The sequence below is a fragment of the Ostrinia nubilalis genome, chromosome 21, assembly GCF_963855985.1.
Source record: "Ostrinia nubilalis chromosome 21, ilOstNubi1.1, whole genome shotgun sequence".
In the NCBI taxonomy this organism is placed as follows: domain Eukaryota; kingdom Metazoa; phylum Arthropoda; class Insecta; order Lepidoptera; family Crambidae; genus Ostrinia; species Ostrinia nubilalis.
This window is the reverse complement of record NC_087108.1, coordinates 4,334,068-4,356,802: the sequence shown is the minus strand read 5'-3', so window position 1 is coordinate 4,356,802 and position 22,735 is coordinate 4,334,068. Positions and strand designations below refer to the sequence as shown.

The 22,735-nt window shown below is 37.6% G+C and overlaps 1 protein-coding gene across 1 annotated transcript; it reads right to left on the bottom strand.

Annotated features, from left to right (window-relative positions):
• Window positions 1-319: 319 nt before the first annotated feature.
• LOC135082152 (odorant receptor coreceptor) lies at window positions 320-20,931 on the bottom strand. Its single transcript, XM_063976904.1, has 10 exons — window positions 20,814-20,931; window positions 20,038-20,248; window positions 15,396-15,532; window positions 14,676-14,836; window positions 13,731-13,917; window positions 12,783-12,999; window positions 3,226-3,325; window positions 2,603-2,707; window positions 1,127-1,282; window positions 320-603 (listed from the first exon to the last, which is right to left on the bottom strand). Exons 1-10 carry the CDS (start codon window positions 20,929-20,931, stop codon window positions 553-555), a joined length of 1,443 nt encoding a protein of 480 aa, XP_063832974.1. The 3' UTR covers window positions 320-552.
• Window positions 20,932-22,735: the final 1,804 nt, after the last annotated feature.

Here is a 22,735-nt window from a genome sequence, read left to right as displayed (position 1 = left end):
AATCTTTAAAATGGTGCCACTTTTTTTGTTCCTAACAAATTCGTTAGTACACAAGTTCGCGTGGAAACAACTTCATGTAAGTGATTCCATAGTTTTGCTCGCGAGTGTAGATCACCTAAATAAATATGGCGAGGATTGAAATCAACACCCTGTATAGTATTTATTATTAATCTTAATGAATATTAAACATTTAAACCAAACAGTGAATGCCTATCCATGAATATGATGTGAAACGATTTTTCTAAAAAATATAAAAATAATGTCAATAGAAACTTTGAAGTTGTAAAAAATATGAGTTTACAATAAATATCTGTCTCTAATAAAATAATTTTAATTGTTACATAGCTCTACTATTCACCAAAAAAGAAACAATCTAATTTAAATTATCCCTAATAAAATTAAGTTTGTAAATCCTAAACGAATGAAAAATATAAAACTTCAGTAATTTGCGTTGTTTACACAAATACTTGTTGTAACTATAAAAAAACTATCCTTATTCTAATGTTATCTAAAACAAAAAACTTTTACACTCTTTAAACTTATACAAATCCTCTACTTCAGTTGTACCAAAACCATGAAATAAGTCACCACCGCACCAAGTACCTGGAACGGATAAAATAATTCAAAATCAAAATCAAAAATATTTCATCAAAATTTAAACCAGTATTTTTGAACATGAACGTCAAAAATAAAGAAAGGATAGCCCTTATGGGGCACTTGACATGTCTCCTTATCTTTTGGGCCTTATCTCTGGTAGAAAAATACGTATGTACAAACATTTTAACTGCAAAGGTTAATAGGCATAATGGTGCGCGAAAATAAGCCTTATCCTTTAAAACTTAAGATATTGGCACCCGAGAATTAGAAATTTTTTTTTAAAAAAACTTCAGCTTTTTAATGTTTTTTAAAGATTATTTAGTAATTTGTTATTGCACAAATTACTAATAGTCCAGTTATCCCCTCGTTTAAATATGCTTGTGTCACACGAGTGAGCTCACCACAATATGGTGTAATAACACCGCGATGGCGGGGACCAAACCCGCGTTCCCCGGATCACGAGTCAGCCAGTCCGACCCCTTCACCGTTCGACTATTGAGGCTTAATATTAGTGAGTATAGATACTTACAGAAGCGAACAGGTCCAGTGAAACCGTGAAGAACTTGGCCCCAGAGATGCTCATTGCCTTCTGGCACTGCTGACAGACGATCTGGACGAAGGTCTTGGCTTCTTCAGAGCCGTCGTACCACTGGCAGGAGTAGGCTGCTTCCATCACTGATGAGCTCTGGTGGTGACGAAGAAGTTGCATTATTGGTTATAAAAATATAAATTCCGTCAGTTCATAATATTTATTTATTTATTTTAATGCAAAAACACTTGTAAGCTTATAGAACAGGTCCAAAGTGCTTACAATCTTACAAGCTTAAAAATAAAAAAACACATGTCAAAATACTACTGTGTCACAAATAAAATAAATACATTATAGTTTATAATTTAGAATTAAATAATATAAAGAAACAACTGAACAAGAGAAATGTCAATGGTCAAATCCGTCAGATTATAATCTGACGAAATTCACAATTTTACCGTGACATCTACATTGAAGTAATATTACAAGCGTAAGTACATTATATCTCAATGACATCTATAAGAAACTGCAACGAATCTCAGAGTACCAAAACTGATCTGAAGTGCGATTGTGTAAAGTTGTTCATGGATGGACAATGAATACAATTATTGATCATCGATCGTTTACCTAAATTCGAATTGTGTAATTTTGTCCATTTCATGAAGACCGAAAAGCGACCGGTCGTATAAAAACATTTCATGGATTTGCGTTTTATTATCGAAAAACATTCGCTAAAACTCATTTTTTTAACAAATAATAAATTAAATTCCTGTTTGAATGCAGTTTTTTAATAAAATTTGACAGTTCATAACGTACGATTCTTCTGTCAAACGCTTTGTTTAACTGACTTTATCGTACGTTATGAATTACTGTCAAATGATTACGATTGCTTTACACAATTCCGCCTCTGATTTGGCAAGTACTGTGAACGTCGTAACAATCACAAACGCTACGACAAAGTCCGGATCGGTGCCGTAGCATCGTAGTCGTCGTAGCATGTTCGTAGATAATACTACGAGTACGTCGTAGCTAGTTCAGATTCGTAGCAGCACAGTACACAAATAGATTGCATCACATTGTATAACTTCTGTAAAGTTAGAAACTAAAGATTCAGCCAAACCAATGCGTGCCAATCGCGTCGGCGATGGCGATCACTGCGCGTGCATAGGCCAATGACAGGTCGCGCATTCTGTCATTGGTCGCGCGTCCTGTCATTGGTCGCGCGTCCTGTCATTGGTCGCGCGTCCTGTCATTGGTCGTGCGTCCTGTCATTGGACTATGATCGCCATCACGGACACGATTTGCACGCGTTGGTTTGGCTGAAGTTTAAGCCTCGGGTGGTGCACCTTAATTTTAACCATAACTGTTTATATCCGGTGTTTTGTACGGATTTTGACAGACTTTGGACGTTGTTATAGTTGAAGTAAGATGGTGCAACCCAGTCTTAGTTTCATTTATTAATGTGTATTCTCTTACCTCTTCAATAAGCCGGTTCCCGAATATACAGAAGTGGAATACTTGTCCGAGAGTGTAGCTGAGGTATCCGATTGTGCTGAACGCGTACACGTTTATCCCATTGATCTAAAAAAGGACATTAGAATATTATAGAGTAGAGTATCATTTAGTAAAATACAGAAATTGAATTGATTTTCAGTTTTTTTTCGTGATATCTTTTTTAAGATAATAATAAAATAATCCCGTTTACCCCCCGTGATAAGCTAAATATGCTGGTGTTACGAATAGGATCACCACAATAGTCGAGCGGCGGCGGGAATCGAACCCGCGTTCCTCGGATCACGAGTCTGCCGACCTTTACAGTTCTATCGTCGCTTCATTTTTCCATTTCATTTGCTCCAAGTATTTGTCTTGATTCCATTTGATATACAGTGGGCAATTGGATATCAAGCTCAACACTACTGGTAGTTTCAAAAAGCTATAAACTAGAAAATACATATCTGATATGCTGGTGACTGTACCTAGTTAATTTATTTTTAAAGATCGAATCGAAAGAAAAATAATAAAATACAGGGTGTCAAACTAAACTTGTTCAAGTCCTGTTGAGGGTTTTTATTGATTGAAATAGAATATTCAAACCGTACCTTAGTTGCCTGATAAGCGAGGAGAGTCAGAGTGATGGTGGAGACCAACATGTGGAACAGCAGAGCGGTGCCATAAGTGTCCCCGATGGATGCCACTAATCTGTAACGAATAATTATCATTGATATTGATTGGACTACTATGCCGAGGTCGCGGGTTCGGTTCCCGCACAGTACAAACATAATTTGTGTGCATGGACATTATTATTTGTTTGTATTGAACTGGATATTTTTCTTTCTTTAAAAATTTCTTCGAATACCTGGGAGAGTGCGAATGTGTTGACAAATGTTTAGGGTGGTTAACTTTCATGGTCATTAACAGAATAATTTTATTATTATAGACGGGATTGCCACCATGTACCTTAATTTCAAGTATCTGATATTTCGTTAATGTGTAGTCCAAACGAGCAGACTCGCGAAATTTTGAACAGTCGGCGGCGGTGGGGTCAAGCCGCGTACATAAACGGCGCTTCAATCCAAACTTACTTTGGTACTACTAGCCTTTATAAGTATGTAAATACTCATTATTATACTATGGTTAAGTATGTACAGTCAAGCACACCAAACTTAACACTTAACACATAAGTAATAGGAGCGATTTTCCTATAAAGATTTATGTGCCACGCTCTACCAAGTAACTCTACATCAAATAAGGGAATCCTATGCAAATTTCGTACATCAAAAAGATATTTTTCAACAAACCTCTTCCCGCGAATCCATTGTGTATAATCCTCGATGTTTTTGTAAGGCTAAGAACTCACGGCGCGATTTTCACCCGCGCCCGCGGCGGTTTTAGAATTGCGGTTTTATTTCAAAACTCACGGGAGCGGTTATTTGCGCGGTTATTCTAATGGTGCGTCCAGACTGGGCGAACGGGCTCGCGCGGCAAACTCGACATCCTGCTCACTCAAGAGCAGGATGACTAGCGCGTCGCACGAGCCCGTTCGCCCAGTCTGGACGCACCATAAGAACTCAAGGGGCGATTTTCACATGCGCCCGCACGGGTGAAAATCACGCCGCGCGCAAAGTCACTGGTACAAAATGGTCGCCCGCCGATCGAGCGCAGAGCCGCGGCCCGCGCGATTCTACTAGTCGCCCGCCGGTGCCCCGCATACAACCGCGCCCGCTGCGGGCGCAAATCGCGTCGTGGCGTCTTTCCATTCTATACATAGCCAGAACGCAAGGGTGTGAAACTAATCGAGTATAGTTTGGATATGACTTTTTTTACTAAGCTCCTCCAAACTATACACGACCAGTACGCATACGCTGCGTACTGCTCGCGTATACTTTGTAGTGACTTAGGTCAATTATCTTACTCCAAAATATACATCGTCAGAATGCATACGGACTAATCATGTATGTATTGTAATAAGTGCGCGATTACAATGTATTATACGCGAGTAGTTGCATGCTCGTCATTTTGACTTATTTACCTCTTTTTCTATTACATATTAATTAATATCTGCGTGTCTACTTTAAACATTGAATCAATTTCGACACGTGCCATTGTTTTGATAAAGAGTTTTTTGGTGTTTCATATTCTGCCATAGAAAAGATATTTGTTTTGGGGCTGTATTTTATCAATTCTCGAATAACTCTTAAATTAAGAATTATGTATGTCAAAATGATTTTTTTCTTGAGATAAAAGCTTATAAAGCAGAGCTTGTACTATAAATAACGGATATAAACATACTTAAATACTTTTTTTTTGAAAATACATACTTATTATAGAAGACACCCAGTCCAATACAAACAAATATGTTCATGCACACAAATTAATGTTTGTAGTGAGCGGGAATCGAACCCGCTACCTCCGGAACAATTGTCCGTTTCTAACCACTACACCAAACGACCGACAATTTTAGTTAATAATGCACGTTTAACTTTCTTCTTTCACTCTCTCTCATTTTAAATGAATTTATGATTACACTAATAAATAATTGTTATTTAATTTGAAATCTACCTAATCAATTTAATTTCAGAAACCACTTACATTAGTGTTATAAATCGAGATTTATTATATGTAGATTCAGTAAAATAATAATATTTTATGTAATAATTAATGAATTTAAAAATGGCATCACCGTACGTGATACTACATAGATAGTTCTTATTTCTAATCTCGAGGACAAAGCACGAGCATAATATCAAATAAATATAATAATTTTAAATATAATTCCATATTTTACTAAATCAAATCAACTTCTTCTTTTCGTGTCGACAACAAACCTACACAGTGTCAGCCCAAAACTCCGCCACAAGGGTGGCGTTGTCAGTAGCACTCATCAAATCAACTAAACACATTCTAGTCAACTGTAAGTGGTGTAGTATAGTTTGGAGCGAAGACGGAATCCATCCACGATACAAACCATACACGATCAGTACGCAAAATTCGCGTATAGTTTGTAGTGACCGATTTACAAAGAGATATTCCAAAATATACACGAGCAGTTTCCTATGGGTGCGTTCTGGCCATGTATAGAACGGAAAGACGCCGCGTCGTGAGTTGTGCATTAGTTTTTACATAGTATCTGGGCATTTCTACTGTACGGTGTATTTTTTCTCAATTCGGTGCTAAAATTTATATTTAGTTTTTTAAGTAGTTTCAATACAAAAAAATAAATGTTACTCCATTCTGATTGTAAAAATAGCATTGTCACTAAATATTGTGAAGTGGTTTATGAGAAATGTTAAGCATCGAATTGAGAGAGCACCGAATTGAGAAAATGAATCACGGAATTGAGAAATCAATCTCCAAATATAAAAATCGCTCCGCAAACTTAGAATTGATGACATTATGAAGAAATACCTAATGTATTTCAATAATTAATATAATAAATACTTAAAACGTTTTGATATCTGATTGCTGGTCTATTAGTTAGATGGTTTATTTTAGGTTTATGTGTCTGAAATACCAATGGAATAAAACAAAAATCCTAATCAATATGTTTAATTTTTTAATAAGGAACTATAATAAATTCTTAATTTTTATATATTATTTTAATTTTATTTAAATAAAACAAATAAATACATAACACAGGGTCTCTTTGTTTATTTATTCTTAACCTTAAACATAAAACAAATATTGCAAAACCCAAGAGCTAGATTGACCTGACACTATACCGAAGATATTATATCGGACGTCAGTTGTACACGATTAAAATGGCACTCAAATAGCTGAAATACAACAAGGCACCAGGTGTTACGGCATTATAGCTGAGCTTCGCTGGTACTAAAGGCTCTACAGAAGCAGTTCAATTCCGTCATTCTCGAAGAAAAAACGCCTCCGGCATGGCACAGAAGTGTGGTGATAGCATTATAGACTCATCTCACTTATGTATGAGGCGTGTTTACAAGCTGTTTTCGAGAGTCCTTACGAATCATCTCGCTCGCAGACTCGACGACTTCCAGTCTTCCGAACAAGCTTGTTTCCGAAAAGGCTTTAGTATTATGGTACACACACAGGTACGCTACGGCAGATTATACAGAAGACCAAGGAGTCGCGATATCGGGGATGATATCGGAGTCATGGCCTCCGTAGAGCCTTTCAACAAGTGGGTCTCAAAATGAACATGGACAAGACAAAAATCATGTCAAATGTCCGTGTTGCACCCACTCCTCTGAAGGTTGGATACTACACTCGAAGTTGTTGACAATTGTGTATACCTGGGACCAGATAGACCAGATAGTTAGGTCCAACTTTGAGAAAGAGGTCTATCGCTGAATTCAACTCAGCTAAGCATCGATCGGGAAGCTTCGCTATTACGTCTGAAATACCGCAGCGTCTTAAAGCAAAAGTCTTCTACCAGTGTGTGTTGCCAGTGATGGTGTATGGATGTGAAACTTGGTCGCTTACTATGAGCCTAATAAGAATCAGAAATGTGATTATCGGCAAGAGAACCAAAGTGACCGGCATAGCCCGTAAAATTGCATAAATCAAGTAGCAGTGGGCGGGGCACATAGCTCGTACAGATAATGTCTGTTGGGACTGAAAAGTTGTCGAGTGGAAACCATGGACCAGTGAGCAGGCCCCCACTAGGCAGACCGACGATCTGGTGAAGGTCGAGGGAAGAAACTGGAAGAATTATTTTAATAAGATAGCAATAGCAGTGTATTTTTTTTAATGAAACCTCAAAAAATTAGTTTTATTGTCTTCTGTCCAATGACTGGTACGGTCCAATGATTGGTAGTTCACCCTATTATTATGCTCTATTGATTTCATTATTATTTTAAGTTACACAAACAATTTATAGCACAATAAAAATATCTATTTTCATTTAATATCAATTCGGTGTACGTGTTTTCTCAATTCGATGCCCCATATTCCGCGGAATTGAGATCCACGGAATTGAGGAAAAATCACATTTCATCAAATTACTCGAAAATATTATAAATTACAACGATTTCTACCAAACGTAATGGCAGATATCAGTTAAATACTTAATTAATTCAGCAGTAATCTCATTAAATACTTCATGAACATTATTAATATCGCACACCGGTTTGAGAAATGACCAGTGACCAAAAATTCTGAGTGATTTCAAACCTCTGAAAAATGCTCCTCAAAGCGACTGATCCCTCTTTTATACTGCTCGACCACTCGAGTGCAACTGCTAGTTTATGGGAATCAGGCGTGGGTGTTCGTATTGTGCGTTGTTAGTGATATAGGAGCACAAAAGTAAAAATCACGGAATTGAGGCACACACGTCGGACAAAATTTAAATGTGTTACTGTATTAAAACCCAAGGACTTGCAATAAAGAAACTCATTTATATAGCTTTATTAACTATCCCTTGTTCTGTGAATGTGGGTTTCATAATGGGGAAGTTATTATTTCAAAAGTTATGAAGCAAAAACGAGTAAATTTTGGAAACCGGACACTCCATTTTAGGCCAAATTTCGCCCGTTTTTGAACTTTTTTGATTTTGATTTTTTCAAGGCGAGATGTAAAACCTGGCGGTCTTCTAAATATGCTCTCCATCAAGTCAAGAGTCCTATAAATACGTGTGATTTTTTTCAAGTCCGTACTTCAATTTTAAAGGTACTTTTTTCGCCCCAGTAGGTCGATCGGTCGTCCCCGTAGAAATGCCCATCTGCTTTCTACAGAAGCTGCGGGCCCGCAACCGCCGCGGGCGCGGGTGAAAATCGCGCCGTGAGTTCTTAGCCTAAGAGGTCTCAGCTGACATCTCTTTGAAAGAGGGCCTGATTCTTTTCAATGGGACCTTCAACGTTTTTTTGGTATTTTTGGAGGTAAAAATAAATTAGAGATATTTTTAGTCTTTATTTCAGTGTTTTCACTTTGTATAGATATTTGAATAGGTTAGGGGACACCGATGAGAGTTGTGACATTGTAGACTTTTTGGAACTTATTAACTACCTACTAGCGAGCTCGTAACAGTGCGCGTTTTTAGTTCGAGTCTCGAGTTAACAAATACGCGCTGTTGCGAATTCTCTGACAGATAATAGGTTTCCAAAATTCGACAATGTCACAACTCTCCTCCGTCTCGTACCTACCTACATCTGTCGTAACTGATTTTTTATTATTTTGTATTCACAAACTGTGTATAAATATTATTATTGTCTTTGTACTTTTGTGCGAGAATTAGTCTGCAAGAAAAATCTAAGTAAATCTTTGTGCGCGTACTAACTATAATTTTTGCAAAAATGCAAACATACGTATATTTTCTTAAACGCAAAAGGGAATGAGAATATATTTTTACGCCGTTATACAAATCAAATCAAGCTTGTTTGACTTTGATATACGAGCATTCGTTATTTTTTCACAATTTCTCCTTTTTACAAAAATGCTGAGCAAAGTAAATACCTACTTGTTCTACTCGTATTGGTTTGTTACATTTAAGAAGAATTGTTCAAGTTTCTATTTTAGTGAATTTCCATCACGTTTTTCATTGGTTTTCTCAAAAGTAATTCGCTCTGTCAAAGATTTATTTGAACACGTTTTTAACAAGCCACTGATTCTATTCATGCTGTCAACCCGAGACACAATTGGTGGGGAAAGTGAGACAATGACACATCATCGATAGGGTTGCCATTTAACAAAATTGTATTTTTTATCAAAGTAAGTAGAAAAACGAACGTAAACGAACTAAAGTCGCTGACATAGCCCGACGGATCAGCAAGCTGAAGTGGCAGTGGGCAGGGCACATAGTACGCAGAACTGACGGCCGATGGGGCAGCAAGGTTCTGGAATGGAGGCCACGTACCGGAAAACGCAGCGTGGGACGTCCACCCACAAGGTGGACCGACGACCTGATAAAGGTAGCGGGAAGGCGCTGGATGCAGGCCGCTACCAACCGTGCGATGTGGAAGTCATTGGGGGAGGCCTATGTTCAGCAGTGGACGTCCTGCGGCTGAAATGATGATGATGATGATGATGAAGTAGAAAAAAACTTTATTTGGCAAGAAAAAACACATAAATAATTTAAAAACTAAAAAAACGTAACCTGCAAATAAGCCTTTAAAAAGCTCTTTTAATGTACCACTATCTAAATAACTTTATCTCAATTAATATAGTAGAAGAAGATATTTAGAGCTTTCTATTTGTATGAATAATAATAATAATATTTTCTTTATAATTCAGAAAACATTAAGAATAAGATTAAATTGGGATTAAAAATGTAAAATTACATTTTAGGCCTAATTTAAAATAAAAAAAAAGTTGGGTAAATTGGTAACTCCATTGGATTAGTAGTTAAGTCATGCGATTTCCAGTGCTATCCCAAAATTCACAAAACGATGCCGAGGACATCAGCTAATTTGATAAGTACCTACCTAATGAACAATATTCAATTATGCTCCCACTCGTATTCTACTTGATATGAACAAAATTTCTGATGAACTACAACTATTTTCATTCTGCGAACCCTTCAGTAGGTTAGACTTCGGGGAACGTGGGTAGTCGTGGAATGTTCCCTCGCGCCGGTCTGATTTACCCTCACTTTGCTTCACGTTCCACATACTGTGAGTAGCTTTGTACTAAACTTGGAAGCATAGAAGCCGTAATTGGATGTACGTGACTTGAAACAAATGAAGTGTCGAAGGGCATTCTGGAATCTGGACTAAAAGACTGCTTTGACTAATCACTAAAGGATTCGAATTTGTTGACTACGAACAATGCAAGACTATACTCGTAAGTTTTTAACTGATTCTTTTTTCACTAGTTTTATTTGTTAAAATGGACTGCAAGGATTGAATCCAAAATGTTTTGGCGCTCCGATGGTAGATAAAATTGATTGAAATGGTCGAACTGGAAAAAAAGTCCCGAGTTGGTGATTTGAAAATTACAATCCATAAAAAAGCATAAAAATCGCCTGCCGCCTATCACATAAAATAAACCATAAGTTAAATTAAATTACCCAAAAAAATACTTTTGGCTCATGATTTTTGGCCATTGATAGAGCAACGAAAAAAAGACATACATATTACTTAACATAGTAAAACCTACTTACCTAAGCAAGTAAGTACACATTACCCTCCTTTGCGCCGTCGGCTAAAAAACAGCAGCCCTAACCCACAAATAAATTTCGACTGGTGTTAAGATTGTATTGTTTACGAAGTCTTGAAATATCGCCGTCATTATACATGAAAAGTGTTTTCGGCGTAAGCCTCGGTTTCGGCCGAACAAATAAATTGATCTTGTTTGGAAATTCGAAACTGGAAAGAGAAATTCGCGAAATTTAGTTTATAGACATTTTCACTTTGAACTTTTTAACGTGTAAGATTTTTTGTGACGTTCTTATTGTTGGGATTCTTGTGAATTCCCTTAGCTCTACCAAAAATAAACATTTGAAAAAATATTTTTTTTTGCTTTCTTACAGTCCCAAAAGTAGGCATAAAGAACAGCAAAGTACAGTCAGCGTCAAATAGTTCGTGACACCCAAAGTAGCTAATTTCGCAACACGTCTTTATTGCATTTGGAACAAGGTTGTGTTATCAACTTTTTGACACTTTGGGTGTCACTTTTTGGTGGTGACTGTACTTAATCACTGAAATAGAATTATAGCTAAATATTTAGGTACAGTCAGCGTCAAATATATGATGACACCCAAAGTGAACAAAAAATTGATAACACAACCTTATTCCAATTGTAACAAAGACGCGTTGCGAACTTTTTCGCTCCTTTGGGTGTCACGAACTATTTGACGCTGACTGTACCTACTTATAAAAACTCAGTCTAGACCAGTGGTTCCCGAAAGGTGGTCCGCGGAACCCTGGGGTTCCGTGGAAAGGCCGCAAGGGTTCCGTAAAAAATATTATCCCACGTTTCGTAACCGACGTTGTTCGCGCGCACCGACTTGTTTACGCACAAGGGAGGGGCAGGGTGTGCGGGCGGAGTAGTACGGGGGTTCCGCTAGGAAAAGTATAATCAATTAGGGTTCCTTAGCAAAAAAAAATTGGGAAACCCTGGTCTAGACTTCAATGATTACATAGGCCCACAGGTATTAAAGAACTGCCAAAAAGAATCACCGAAATGGAACTTCAGTCAAATGTACCAAACTCAGCCCAACGTCAAATTGCTAACATAAAAAAGTGAACTTCAAATTGAGTTACGATTTCATTTCAAGTTTACCAATCGGATACGAGTGAATCGATACAAACACCGTCATTATGAGCACTCGGGGGAAACGCCAGGTGCGATTAATACGACAAGTTCATGAATCGATTGTGACCGTAAGTCAGAACTGAATCGATTGTGAGTCAGGAATGAACTTCACTAGAGTTGGAACTTTGACCATCGGTAAGGTTATTAGAGAGAGAGACTGGCAGTTGATTATGAAAAACATTGTAGTAACGGGACTATTCCCACCTCTCGTTCCCACCACTGCAACTCCTGTGTAGCCAGGATCTACAGCTTGACCGCCACAAAAACCCAACCAATGAAGGTCAAGTTTGTCCCGGGGGAAAGTTAAACTGTCATTGGACCCGCAATGAAATTAATCAGAAGAACATAGGAGGAGTTCGAAATTAAGGTTCGACTTCCCTTCATTGCAAAGCGGTAGTAGTATGTTATTGGTATACTCAAAAACTTGTAAAGACGAGGTCTACCAGTATCTCCATAATTCAATCGTCACCTGGTAAGCGAAAAGTACTAATGGATTCAAGTCCAACCAGTAGAGTTGATTATTTTATGAAAAATCTTGATGGCACTCGTTTATTTGTCACGCATAAATAAAAAATATTCCTTCTTTCTAAATTAGATAACCGACATCTAAAAATAGCATTTCTAAAGTCTCCTTTTAATATCAAAGTACTGTAATTTCGGAGTAGAGTATTAATTAATTAAGCTCTTTTGTATTAGACATTTTTTATTTTATGTCAAAGTAGGTACCTACTATGGAGTTTGTTTTACTAACACACGTATTCATAAACGTTGCTTGCTTAAGTGAAGCAGCAAATCGAACCCACAGCGTTAAGTAGAGCTCTGTGATTGGTTCATGTGTCACCCTGTGCGTCCACGCGCACTGTGAGACCTCATAGTAATATTTGTGAATACGGGCGTAAATTCTTTCTTTCCCTACGCTACATTCCAAACCACTCACCTCACAACGTGCTTATGCCTCTCCACCCAGTACTTGATAGCAGATCTGGCCAGCATCTCTTGCTTCTGTGTCAATCCATTGGGATTGTTAGGGTTTGGCTGCCCGAAGTTCTGGAGTCTACCACCAGCTCCTCGAAGGGTCATCCCGAAGTCCTGCTGCGTGGAGTAGATGCCACGGATGTCCATGTCCACTGTGTCTGGCATCTTCTCTGGTTTTTCTGGCAGTATCAAAAAGGAATTGGTTACACTTTAAAAACAAAGGGGAGTGCAATCCTGGTAAATCTTTTTTTATTTTTTTTATAAATATCCTTGGACATTTTATACTGCGCTTCTAGTTCCAAACTAAGCAAAGCTTGTACTATGGGTACTAGACAACGGATATAAACAAAACATACTTAAATACTTTTTTTTTTGTAAATACGTACCTACATAATTACATAGTAACACCCAGACCCGTCACAGAAATTAAAATTCATAATTTCAATTTCTGCCCGGCCGGGAATCGAACCCGGGACCTCTCGGCATAATGATAGTAGTACGTTTCCGAACCACTACACTAAACGGCCGACAAAGTGTCTACATAAATCCTGAGATCTGCAGAAATATTCTAGACCCGCGTAATACATATAATGTACCTACCTATATCAGATCAGGCAGAATTCAAAGAAGAATATTATATATAATATTCTTCTTTGAATTCTATTTATAATATTATTAATAGTCATGGTAACAGTTGATCAAGTGAAGATGTTAGAATTAGCGGGCAAATTTTATAACATGATATCAAAATTATTGTAAAATTGACCTGGGTGATTTTATTACACAAAATTTTTTGGTCATTAAAACGAATCAGAATGCTACAAAGTTGCAGTTCTCATTCTATAACTTGATGGTCAAGCAAAGTAACTTTTCTCATCTGCAAAATGCTAGAACATGTATAAGCCCTCACCGGTAGAAGAAGCACGGAACAGCTCAGCAGTGTTAGGTCTGTACGTATCCAAAGAAGCACTGAGCTCCATCAGGGGCTTCATGATGGCCTTCAGATGCTGAAGCTGCTCGCACGCGAAGATGAGCCAGGAGCAGAACATCACGTCCATGAGGTTTGCTATGGCCATGGAGAAGAACAGCCAGTAGACCTGTTGGGAATGCGAATTTTGAGAAATAAATATTGAACTGACTCCTAAAATTACTGGACCTCTGCAGTAATAAACAACGTCAAAATAATTTTTAGTTCAGTTTATTAGAACATGCAAATTATAGATATTGTCACTTAATCTGATATTGTGATGATATGATCTTTGGATCATCAGTAACAGTTACATGCACCCTATTTCAAAGTTTTCTTATTCCTCATTTACGTTTTAAAGTAAACACCTGAGAAAAAACCTGACATCTAGGTCCAAGGACTTTAGGCAGTAGCGGCGTAAGGGGGAGGGGGGGGGGGGTCCGCCCCGGGTGCCAAGCATCAGGGGGTGACACAAATCGCGCAGATTGATACTCACTGGCGCATCTGCATGGCAAGTCTGCGGTCTATATCATGATACGGGGGTGGGGGGGTGCGATTGTCTTTCAATCTTCAAAACGGTAGGTAAAACCCCAAAATCCTGGGGGTGCCTTAGGACTTATGACGGGGGTAGGGGGGGGGGTGCCTTAGGACTTATGACGGGGGGGAGGGGGGTGATCGCCCCGGGTGCCAACCCATGCTACGCCGCCACTGACTTTAGGCGTTGTTAAACCAGTACCTAAACCTTCTCTCTTTATGTTTTAGATAGAGCCTTGAATGAACTTTACTAATCGATATAACTAGTGCCTAGTGCTATACTCCTGTGTGTTGACTCATAAAATTTCATAGGTTCTTCCTCATCCCTTACTCATAAAATTCCCTTTTACTCACCTGGTAAACAAAAGCCACCACGTACATAGTGCCACTCATAGCATCGAAGGGGTACCACGTCTTCAGAGGCAGCCTCGGAGCTGGTTCCGTCAGGGTCTCGTTTGTCTCCTTATTGGCAATCATGCGGACTGATTCTCCGAAGAACGTGATTGTGATCCAACCTGGAAAATATCAAGGGTAGTAGGGGATGGTTTCATGAAATTCATCTTGATCATTTCAGGTAAACGTTCACTGCTGTAACATACAGATAGATACGAGTATAATTAATAATTATTATTATTACTGAGGTAAAAGTGAGATATTTGCTAACTAGTTGGAAAAGTGTAAAATCTGACAACAGAAGAACACTAGGCAGATGATTATGGTAGCCCGCCAGGAATGCAGAAAAGTCTGAATCCATATAGAAAAAAAGGCTGACAAAGGTGACTGAGTTTCTTCTGCCTCTTCTTCTCAACACCAGCCCATAATGTGTTGTCTCGAAGCGGTGGTAGGGCAAGCTATATTTGGCACGTGTAGGTATAAGCGTCCTGACAAAGGCCTAAGTACTGAATAAAAGATTTGACTTCATTTAATAATCTAGGATAGAGAAAGATGAAAGGAAAAGAGGACGTTTTTCCTAAAAAGCGGGCCATATAATTATAATTACAACTTAAGTAAAGCCTCGCAGAAGAGCAGTAAGTAGAAATTTTCTACCATCAGATCACCTAAACTATTACTTACTCATTACAGCCAAGACAGTGACCCCACAGATGAAGTACAACAGCCTCCTCATCTTCGTCAGAGCGAGCTGGTGGTACCGGGCGTCAGACTCCGTGAAGAGAGGGTGACTGTTCGACTGGTTCCATACTGCGAGCGTCCTATGAAAGTACGGTAAAAACAGAAGGTTGTTAATTTCACAAAATTGACATGGAAAGAAAAGACGGTTCAAGTTTTATTCTATTTTGATCACGGCAGAATGTAGTCGACAATAAATTTTATGGTTCTTATCGACTAACATTTTTGGACAAAGGCCTCCTCCAAGAATTTCCACGACCGGTCATGCGCTGGCCGCATCCAGGTGCTTCCCTCGACCTTTTAGATCTATTCATTTATTTTATTTATTTAAACATCTTGCTCATAATAATTGTACAGTAGCAGACTTAATGCCGGATGATATTCTCAATCAGTCAAATAAGGCGGTGCAAAAAGGCTAGATCGTTGGTATTGATTTTAGAAAACGGCGCTTAGATGTCGCAATAAAGTTGTGATCACGTTGCGCCACATCCTGTTATTTTGTTGACACACTCTCGTGCAAAATTTATTATTGTACACAGTAAAATATATTGAAAGAAGACAGTCACAACCGCCCGTTTTATGTCATCTACGTGTAACCCGCATCCCTCATAAAATCTATCTTATCTTGCACCAAACGACATCCTCGGTCTTATCAATCAGGCAGAAAGCCCATAAAACGTGGCCCTTGAATCTGTAAAACATTCAGGTAATACTATTCAAAGACCTCTTTAAGCATATTGTTTTTTTATCCTACGGCAGAGAGAAGAGCTATGTTTTTAAGAAGTATCAATAATAATTCGTTAAAACAATGACTTGATCGCTGTAGCTTATAGCAATGTTCTTAGATTCATGTTATTTTGTAAAAAACATAATCTATATATATCTATTATATAAAAGAAAGTCGTGTTAGTTACTCCACTTATAACTCAAGAACGGCTGAACCGATTTAGCTGAAAATTGACAGAGAGATAGTTTAGAGCCAGGAGAAGGACATAGGATACTTTTTATCCCGTTCGAAATTAAAAAAAGTCTGCTTATTTTATTGCCATTAAGGCGGAACAAAGTTCGCCGGGTCAGCTAGTTATCACTAAAAGTAAGACAAGTAGGCCAGTACAAATAAATTATATTGGTTTAATATTTTTATTGAATTCACTAAGTTTAGTTTGAAAAGGTATTTTCTTCATTTTGACTGTGTGCAATAAAATACAAGACAATTTTTAAGTACATTTAATTTTAAAATCCTAAAATTTTTATTATCATTCTCAAAAAAGATAAGCGTTCTAGGACTCTTCCATATTTTAAATCTCATTTTTATTTAAATTGGGTCGTATTATGAACCATTTCTAATTTGAGCGATACTTTAATAACAATTTCATTTAAAAATTCATTAAACGTTCATTTAGCTTTCATCTTTGACGCGTAAAAAGAAAGGCAAATTGCAAACACTTTAACTGTTTAACCCTTCAATGACAACTCAAAAAATATTTATAAGTAATTTAAACAAAACCTTCACAGCAGCGAGATGAGTTTGCTGTAATAGACACAAATTCAACAGGCCCACTGAATACAGGTATTTTGATTTATTACTAGGAATTTATTTTATCAAGCGTGGGTAGGCCTCCTACAGGTGTACCGACGATCTGATAATGGTCGCGGGAAGAACCTGGATGCGGGCAGCGCAGGACCGTTCATTGTTGAAAACCTTGGAAGGGGCCTTAGTCCAGCAGTGGACGTCATTTGGCTGAAACGAACGAACGATTTATTTATCACAGCATTAAAATTTACTCGTAATACTCAACTTGATTTTGGACCTTATATTGAAGATAAGTATGAAGTAAAGTTCATAAAGTAATTCATTGTGGATTTAGGACAGTCAAAGTCCTTTATTAAGACTAGCTATACATTTTTATTTTTGGTGAGAAAGGGCACACTATTATTATGATCTGTTCAAAATCAATATGGATGAGAGAAATTATCATCATCTGTCATCATCATCATCATCTCAGCCATAGGACGTCCACTGCTGAACAATAGGCCTCCCCCTATGCTTTCCATGCTGCCCGGTTGGTAGCGGCCTGCGTCCAGCGCCTTCGAGCGCCAGCGAGAGAAATTATGCTTTGTTTAAAGTCAAAATTGATAAGAGAAGATATTTAAAAACCTCATTAAAGAGTACAATACCTTTTGTATAAAAAAACGAGTTGTGTTCGCTAAGTATCTTCAGGTTTATTATGTAAGTATTTCCTTATTTAAATCGATAGCACGAAAGTTTTACTTCAAAATGTGTAGTATCCATGTTTACTAAGTTTCCCCTGTAGCTCATTGGCTCCATTATATTCTGTTCCCCAACACCTTTACAAAAGATCTTAAATAAGGCAGCTTTTAAGATAGCACAGATTCTGTAGAGGTTCATATAGCTACGGACACGGAAGAGTATGAAGTAGGTTCACTAATATTTTAACCAATTCGCCATCTTAAGGGTTCAGGTGAAACTCATGTAGGTACATGTCATAAAACCAAAATGACCGATATAGCCTGCAGATTTGCTAAAATCAAGTGACAGTGGGCGGGGCTCATTAGTTTGTAGAGCTGAAGGCCGCTGGGGCAGAAAAGTTCTCGAGTGGCGAGCACTGGCCGGAAGACGTAGTGTGGGCACTAAGTGGACGGACGATCTAGTGAAAGTCGCGGGAAGTAGCTGGATGCGGACAGCGCAGGACCGGAATGGAAATCCTTGGGGGAGGCCTTTGTCCAGCAGTGGACGTCAGAAGACGACGTGAATCGAAGAACACGTCACTAGCACCGTATTTCGTGATTCTTTTTCGGCCATTCGTGTAATCAGTGTCATATGCTGACACATTTACCGCTTCCGTCCCTCAGCTTAAAACACAATGGGTTTACTCCGCGTATCTCCGTTGTAACACTGGCGTGCCGTGATAAAAAGGAGGCGAGAGAAAATTATTTTCTATTCAAAAGGCCTTTGTATTCGCTTGTTAAATTAAAATTGGGTGGAAATGAATTTCCTTTAGAGCTGCCACGTATTATTTGCGACATTCCCTCGCAGGAGGTGTCGGGAGATTCTATCTTGTCCATTTAAGTATCTTGTGAAAGTTGGACAGCTTGCCATGATGGAGGGTGCGGAAAAATAAGACAGGTGTAAGAAAATATAGCTGAATTTCATTCCTGGAACATTTCCTTCCTAAAATATTTACTTTAGTAGGTCTACTGTGTTGTAAATAATAGTCAAACGAGACTTTGGTGGAATTGCATCACTGAATTCCTGTGGAAAGGTGGACCAAGAAACTATCACCTACGTTACACTAAGCGGGCTGGTTTCAATAAACTTGTGTGAGACGTCTCTTGCTTGATGGACTGACGATCTCTCAGCACTTGCAGGACAATAAAACTGGGAGCTCGCACTCAGATGATATTGACGATAAAGCGTGTTACGTGTCATGTGTTTTTGCTACAACGAAGCGACGTGTTTCATATTAAATCAAAAAACTTGTCGTTAACTTAATATAGCGGCATCGTGCTACTGTCACGCTTTTGTCACGCTTCTATCACGTTGTATATGGTATCAAAGGCTTTTGTTGTTAGCTCTGTTTCAGTTTATTATTTAATCTCGTAACGCAAGGAAATATCCACCAAAAATTTTCTAAAAAGTCCACGTTCCTAATTTGTTAACTGCTGGCAACTTAAGTAAAATATTACAAAAGTTTAGGAATTAAAAAGTTCCCGCAATACTTATTCTTTCATGATTCATTAAGAAGTGATTCAGAATAAATATAAAAGAGTTTTTTCCTTGACAAGCGTGATTGATGTTAATTTTAGAGTGAGGGGAACACGTAAAAGCTGTTAAAAAGGTTTCCCATTACGAGTGCCAAGGGAGGAAGAATTTATAATAATGTTATTCGATTCACGAAGCGTTCATTTTGAATTTGTTATAGATACTGGTAAGGATAACATACGATTGGTACGAGCGCTTAACAAATAAAGAAATGAATTAAGATTTTTCACATAATATAACTGCAATTATTATACATTTTAGAATCAAAGCAGACTGTTTCGTTGCCGTAGGTCAAAATAAAAACAATTTAAAACTGTTGCAAATTAAATAAATATAAAAAGATTTATTCAATATGTATCATTATACAAAATAGGTTTTCTGATGTCCGAGCCCTAATTATCTTTCTTTGATATACGTAAGTACAGGTGCAAGACAGCCTTGAGGACACCTGCTGGACTAGCACGGGACTGAAGTGACAGTATTGATAGCCATAATAGATATTTACTTTGGCACTTATTTTATCCTGAGTATTTCTTTTAACGAATACTACATACTATTTTTTCTTTTCCTAAAACCATGGTTAGCTTTTTACTAATTTAAAATATTGAACCCAGCACACTTCCTTGCGGTACTCGCCTGTAAAAGCTCTTAGAATTCACGGCGAAGAACAGCATCTTGACTACAGAATGTGCGAAAAACAGCACCGTGATTATTATTAAGTAATATTGTATTCTTTTATCAACAGGTAGGTAAATATTTCCTAAAAACAATAATGGACCCAGCACACTTCCTTGCGGTACTCACCTGTAAAAGCTCTTAGAATTGACAGCAAAGAAAAGCATCTTGATCACCGAATGTGCGAAGAACAGCACCGTGATCGTATTAGCGGTGAGCTCGTTAACTTCTTCGGAGTACTGCGCCATATTGGCGGCCATGCACAGGTAGTTGATCACGATGAGGAACGCGTGGACGCTGGAGTAGACCTTGCGCAAGAGTGTTGTCATGCCAGAATTGTCTGGAACAATTTTAACAGTTCAGTTTTTGCACAAAACGGGAAAATAAGACGGAAATATAAATTTTAACCATTATGAATACAGAAAGAAGATCGAAAATATATTTATTTGGCAGCAAAAGATACTAACACAGATATTTTTTTAACAAAAGTACCACTCATCACCCACTCAGTACTCATGATCTTCTTCTATCAAAAAAATCAATCTATATGGTTGACTTTTTTGATTGATTGGCTTGAAATGGGACCTGAATCTATGGCATTTTGTTTGATGAGTCAGAGATCTGGACCACTGAACTACGGAGACGTTACCTTTCATAATATACTTTATTTAAGCGCATCGTTTCATCTACGCATTTCCTCCAGAAATTTCACATTAATTAATAATTTATTGTTTTCCCTCGTTTATCATTATTTTGACTTCATTAGCGTAATTTTAATTAATATTTCTTCCTCTTCCTAACAGTGTTTCTGATTAACAAGGGTCGTGCCTCTTAATAATTAAGTTTAAATAAACACAATCAAAGGTTGTAACAACAACGTATTTTAATTGAAACAAAATATTTACCTGAGTGGTAATTGAATAGGAAATGACCAGCCGCCTGCATCAATTTGATGTTTGGCATCAAATCGGACACGAGGCCCTGAGCTTTCACTTTGGTCATCATCTGCAAGAACACCATCATTTACAATAACTCCATCTTTAAATTAATAAGTTACTGCGTCACTAAGTTCTTAAACTTTTCTTCTTTACCTTGAAAGCTTTTTGTTATTCTCTCAATCAATATCAATAACAGCTGTAACAACCGGAATTACTTCCGTAATTCCGTTTACATCTTTATTCCCACCAATCAGACCCAAGGAATGGTAAACACGACTGATCCTCACTAGTAATTCAAACGTAGTGGACTCTCCATCGATTGACATTTCATTGTCATTACAAGTTTTGCACTGACGTGTACCTATTTCAAAGTCATGTCGACCAATGGTGTCTTCGGTAATAATACACATGGGAACTCCCATATGGCGTCCATTGTGAACACTTGGTAATTTCTTGCCGTTAATTATGCATGTAGGATGTACTGTTACTTTTCCAGTGATACAGGCTATTTCATTGCGGATCGATTAAAATTATGTGTTGAATGTTGTTTGATGTTTGGCGCTTTGTTGGTTTTTACTGTTGACTCTGCCATAGGGACTGCTACTTTTCAGTTGGCTTGTTTGCTTTGACTTGGTTCCCTGAATTGTTTGGTTTGTACACAATGTGAATGAATTTTTTTTATGGCGTAATGAAATGACGTATTGTCATCGGACGCAGGGTTTTGTAGCTAAATAAATAAACCACTAAGTGGTGATTAAGGTTGATTAATTTTGAACTCTTGTACTAAAATTAAATAAAAATACCTAATATTTACTAATATTATTTAATTTTGTTTGAATTGCTCAATTTGTTTTGGAATTTTATAGAAAAGTTACGTTGCAAATAAGGACCTTCAATTTAGGGTCGATTTTTCAACTACCTATCGAATAAGTTTTGACTGAAGAATAAAATTGGTCTGTTGACAGATTCATGAAAATATTTTATGTCGAAATGTCAATTTTATTCTTGAGATAAAAGATATCGAGCTGTTGAACACGTATAGAATATTATGTTCTATGTTCTGTACATACCTACCTAAGTACCTAAATTAAGATATTAATAAATTTAAAAATATGCTTAATCAAACATGTCATTGTTGTCTTGTCTAGTATAAGATAGTATTATACCAGATGTAACAATTTGTCCAAATAAACTTTATTATTATTACTAGCTTTCCGCCCGCGGCTTTGCCCGCGTGGAATTTTGTCTGTCACAGAAAAACATTATCGCGCGCGTCTCTGTTTCAAAAACTGGGATAAAAACTATGCTATGTCCTTACCCGGGACTCAAACTCGGTTCAGTGATTTTTAAGCGTGAAAGCGTGACAGACAGACAGAGTTGCTTTCGCATTTATAATATCAGATGTATTATTATCATATTTTTGTATCGTATCGTATATCGTACATAACGATACTTTTACATTACCATAACAAAGCCATCAAGATGTTCCAATATCGCATATTTAATATCGGAACAAGAGTCTTTGATCATTTCGTAGCATCTTCAATAAACTGCCTGAAGCTTATCACTCTGGGGCAACTTTATCAAGACAACCTTCAACCTGTTTTACACTTTATCGCCAGCTGATAAGATTTCAATTTGTTTAAGCCTAATTTTCATAGCAAGGCGATGTAAACGGAGCATTTTGTAGGCAATCTATCTGAAAATGGTAAAGATTGGAGACTGATGAGTTTTAGATCATCTTTAGGGTGGATGACAAGAATTTGTTTATACAATAGCAGCGATTAAAAGAATATTAGGGAAAATGATTACAGGTAAAGATTAGATTTGACGCGCTTTTGTTTGATGCTCTCGGTAATTATTCAGGAGATTAAAGCACTTAAAGGTAT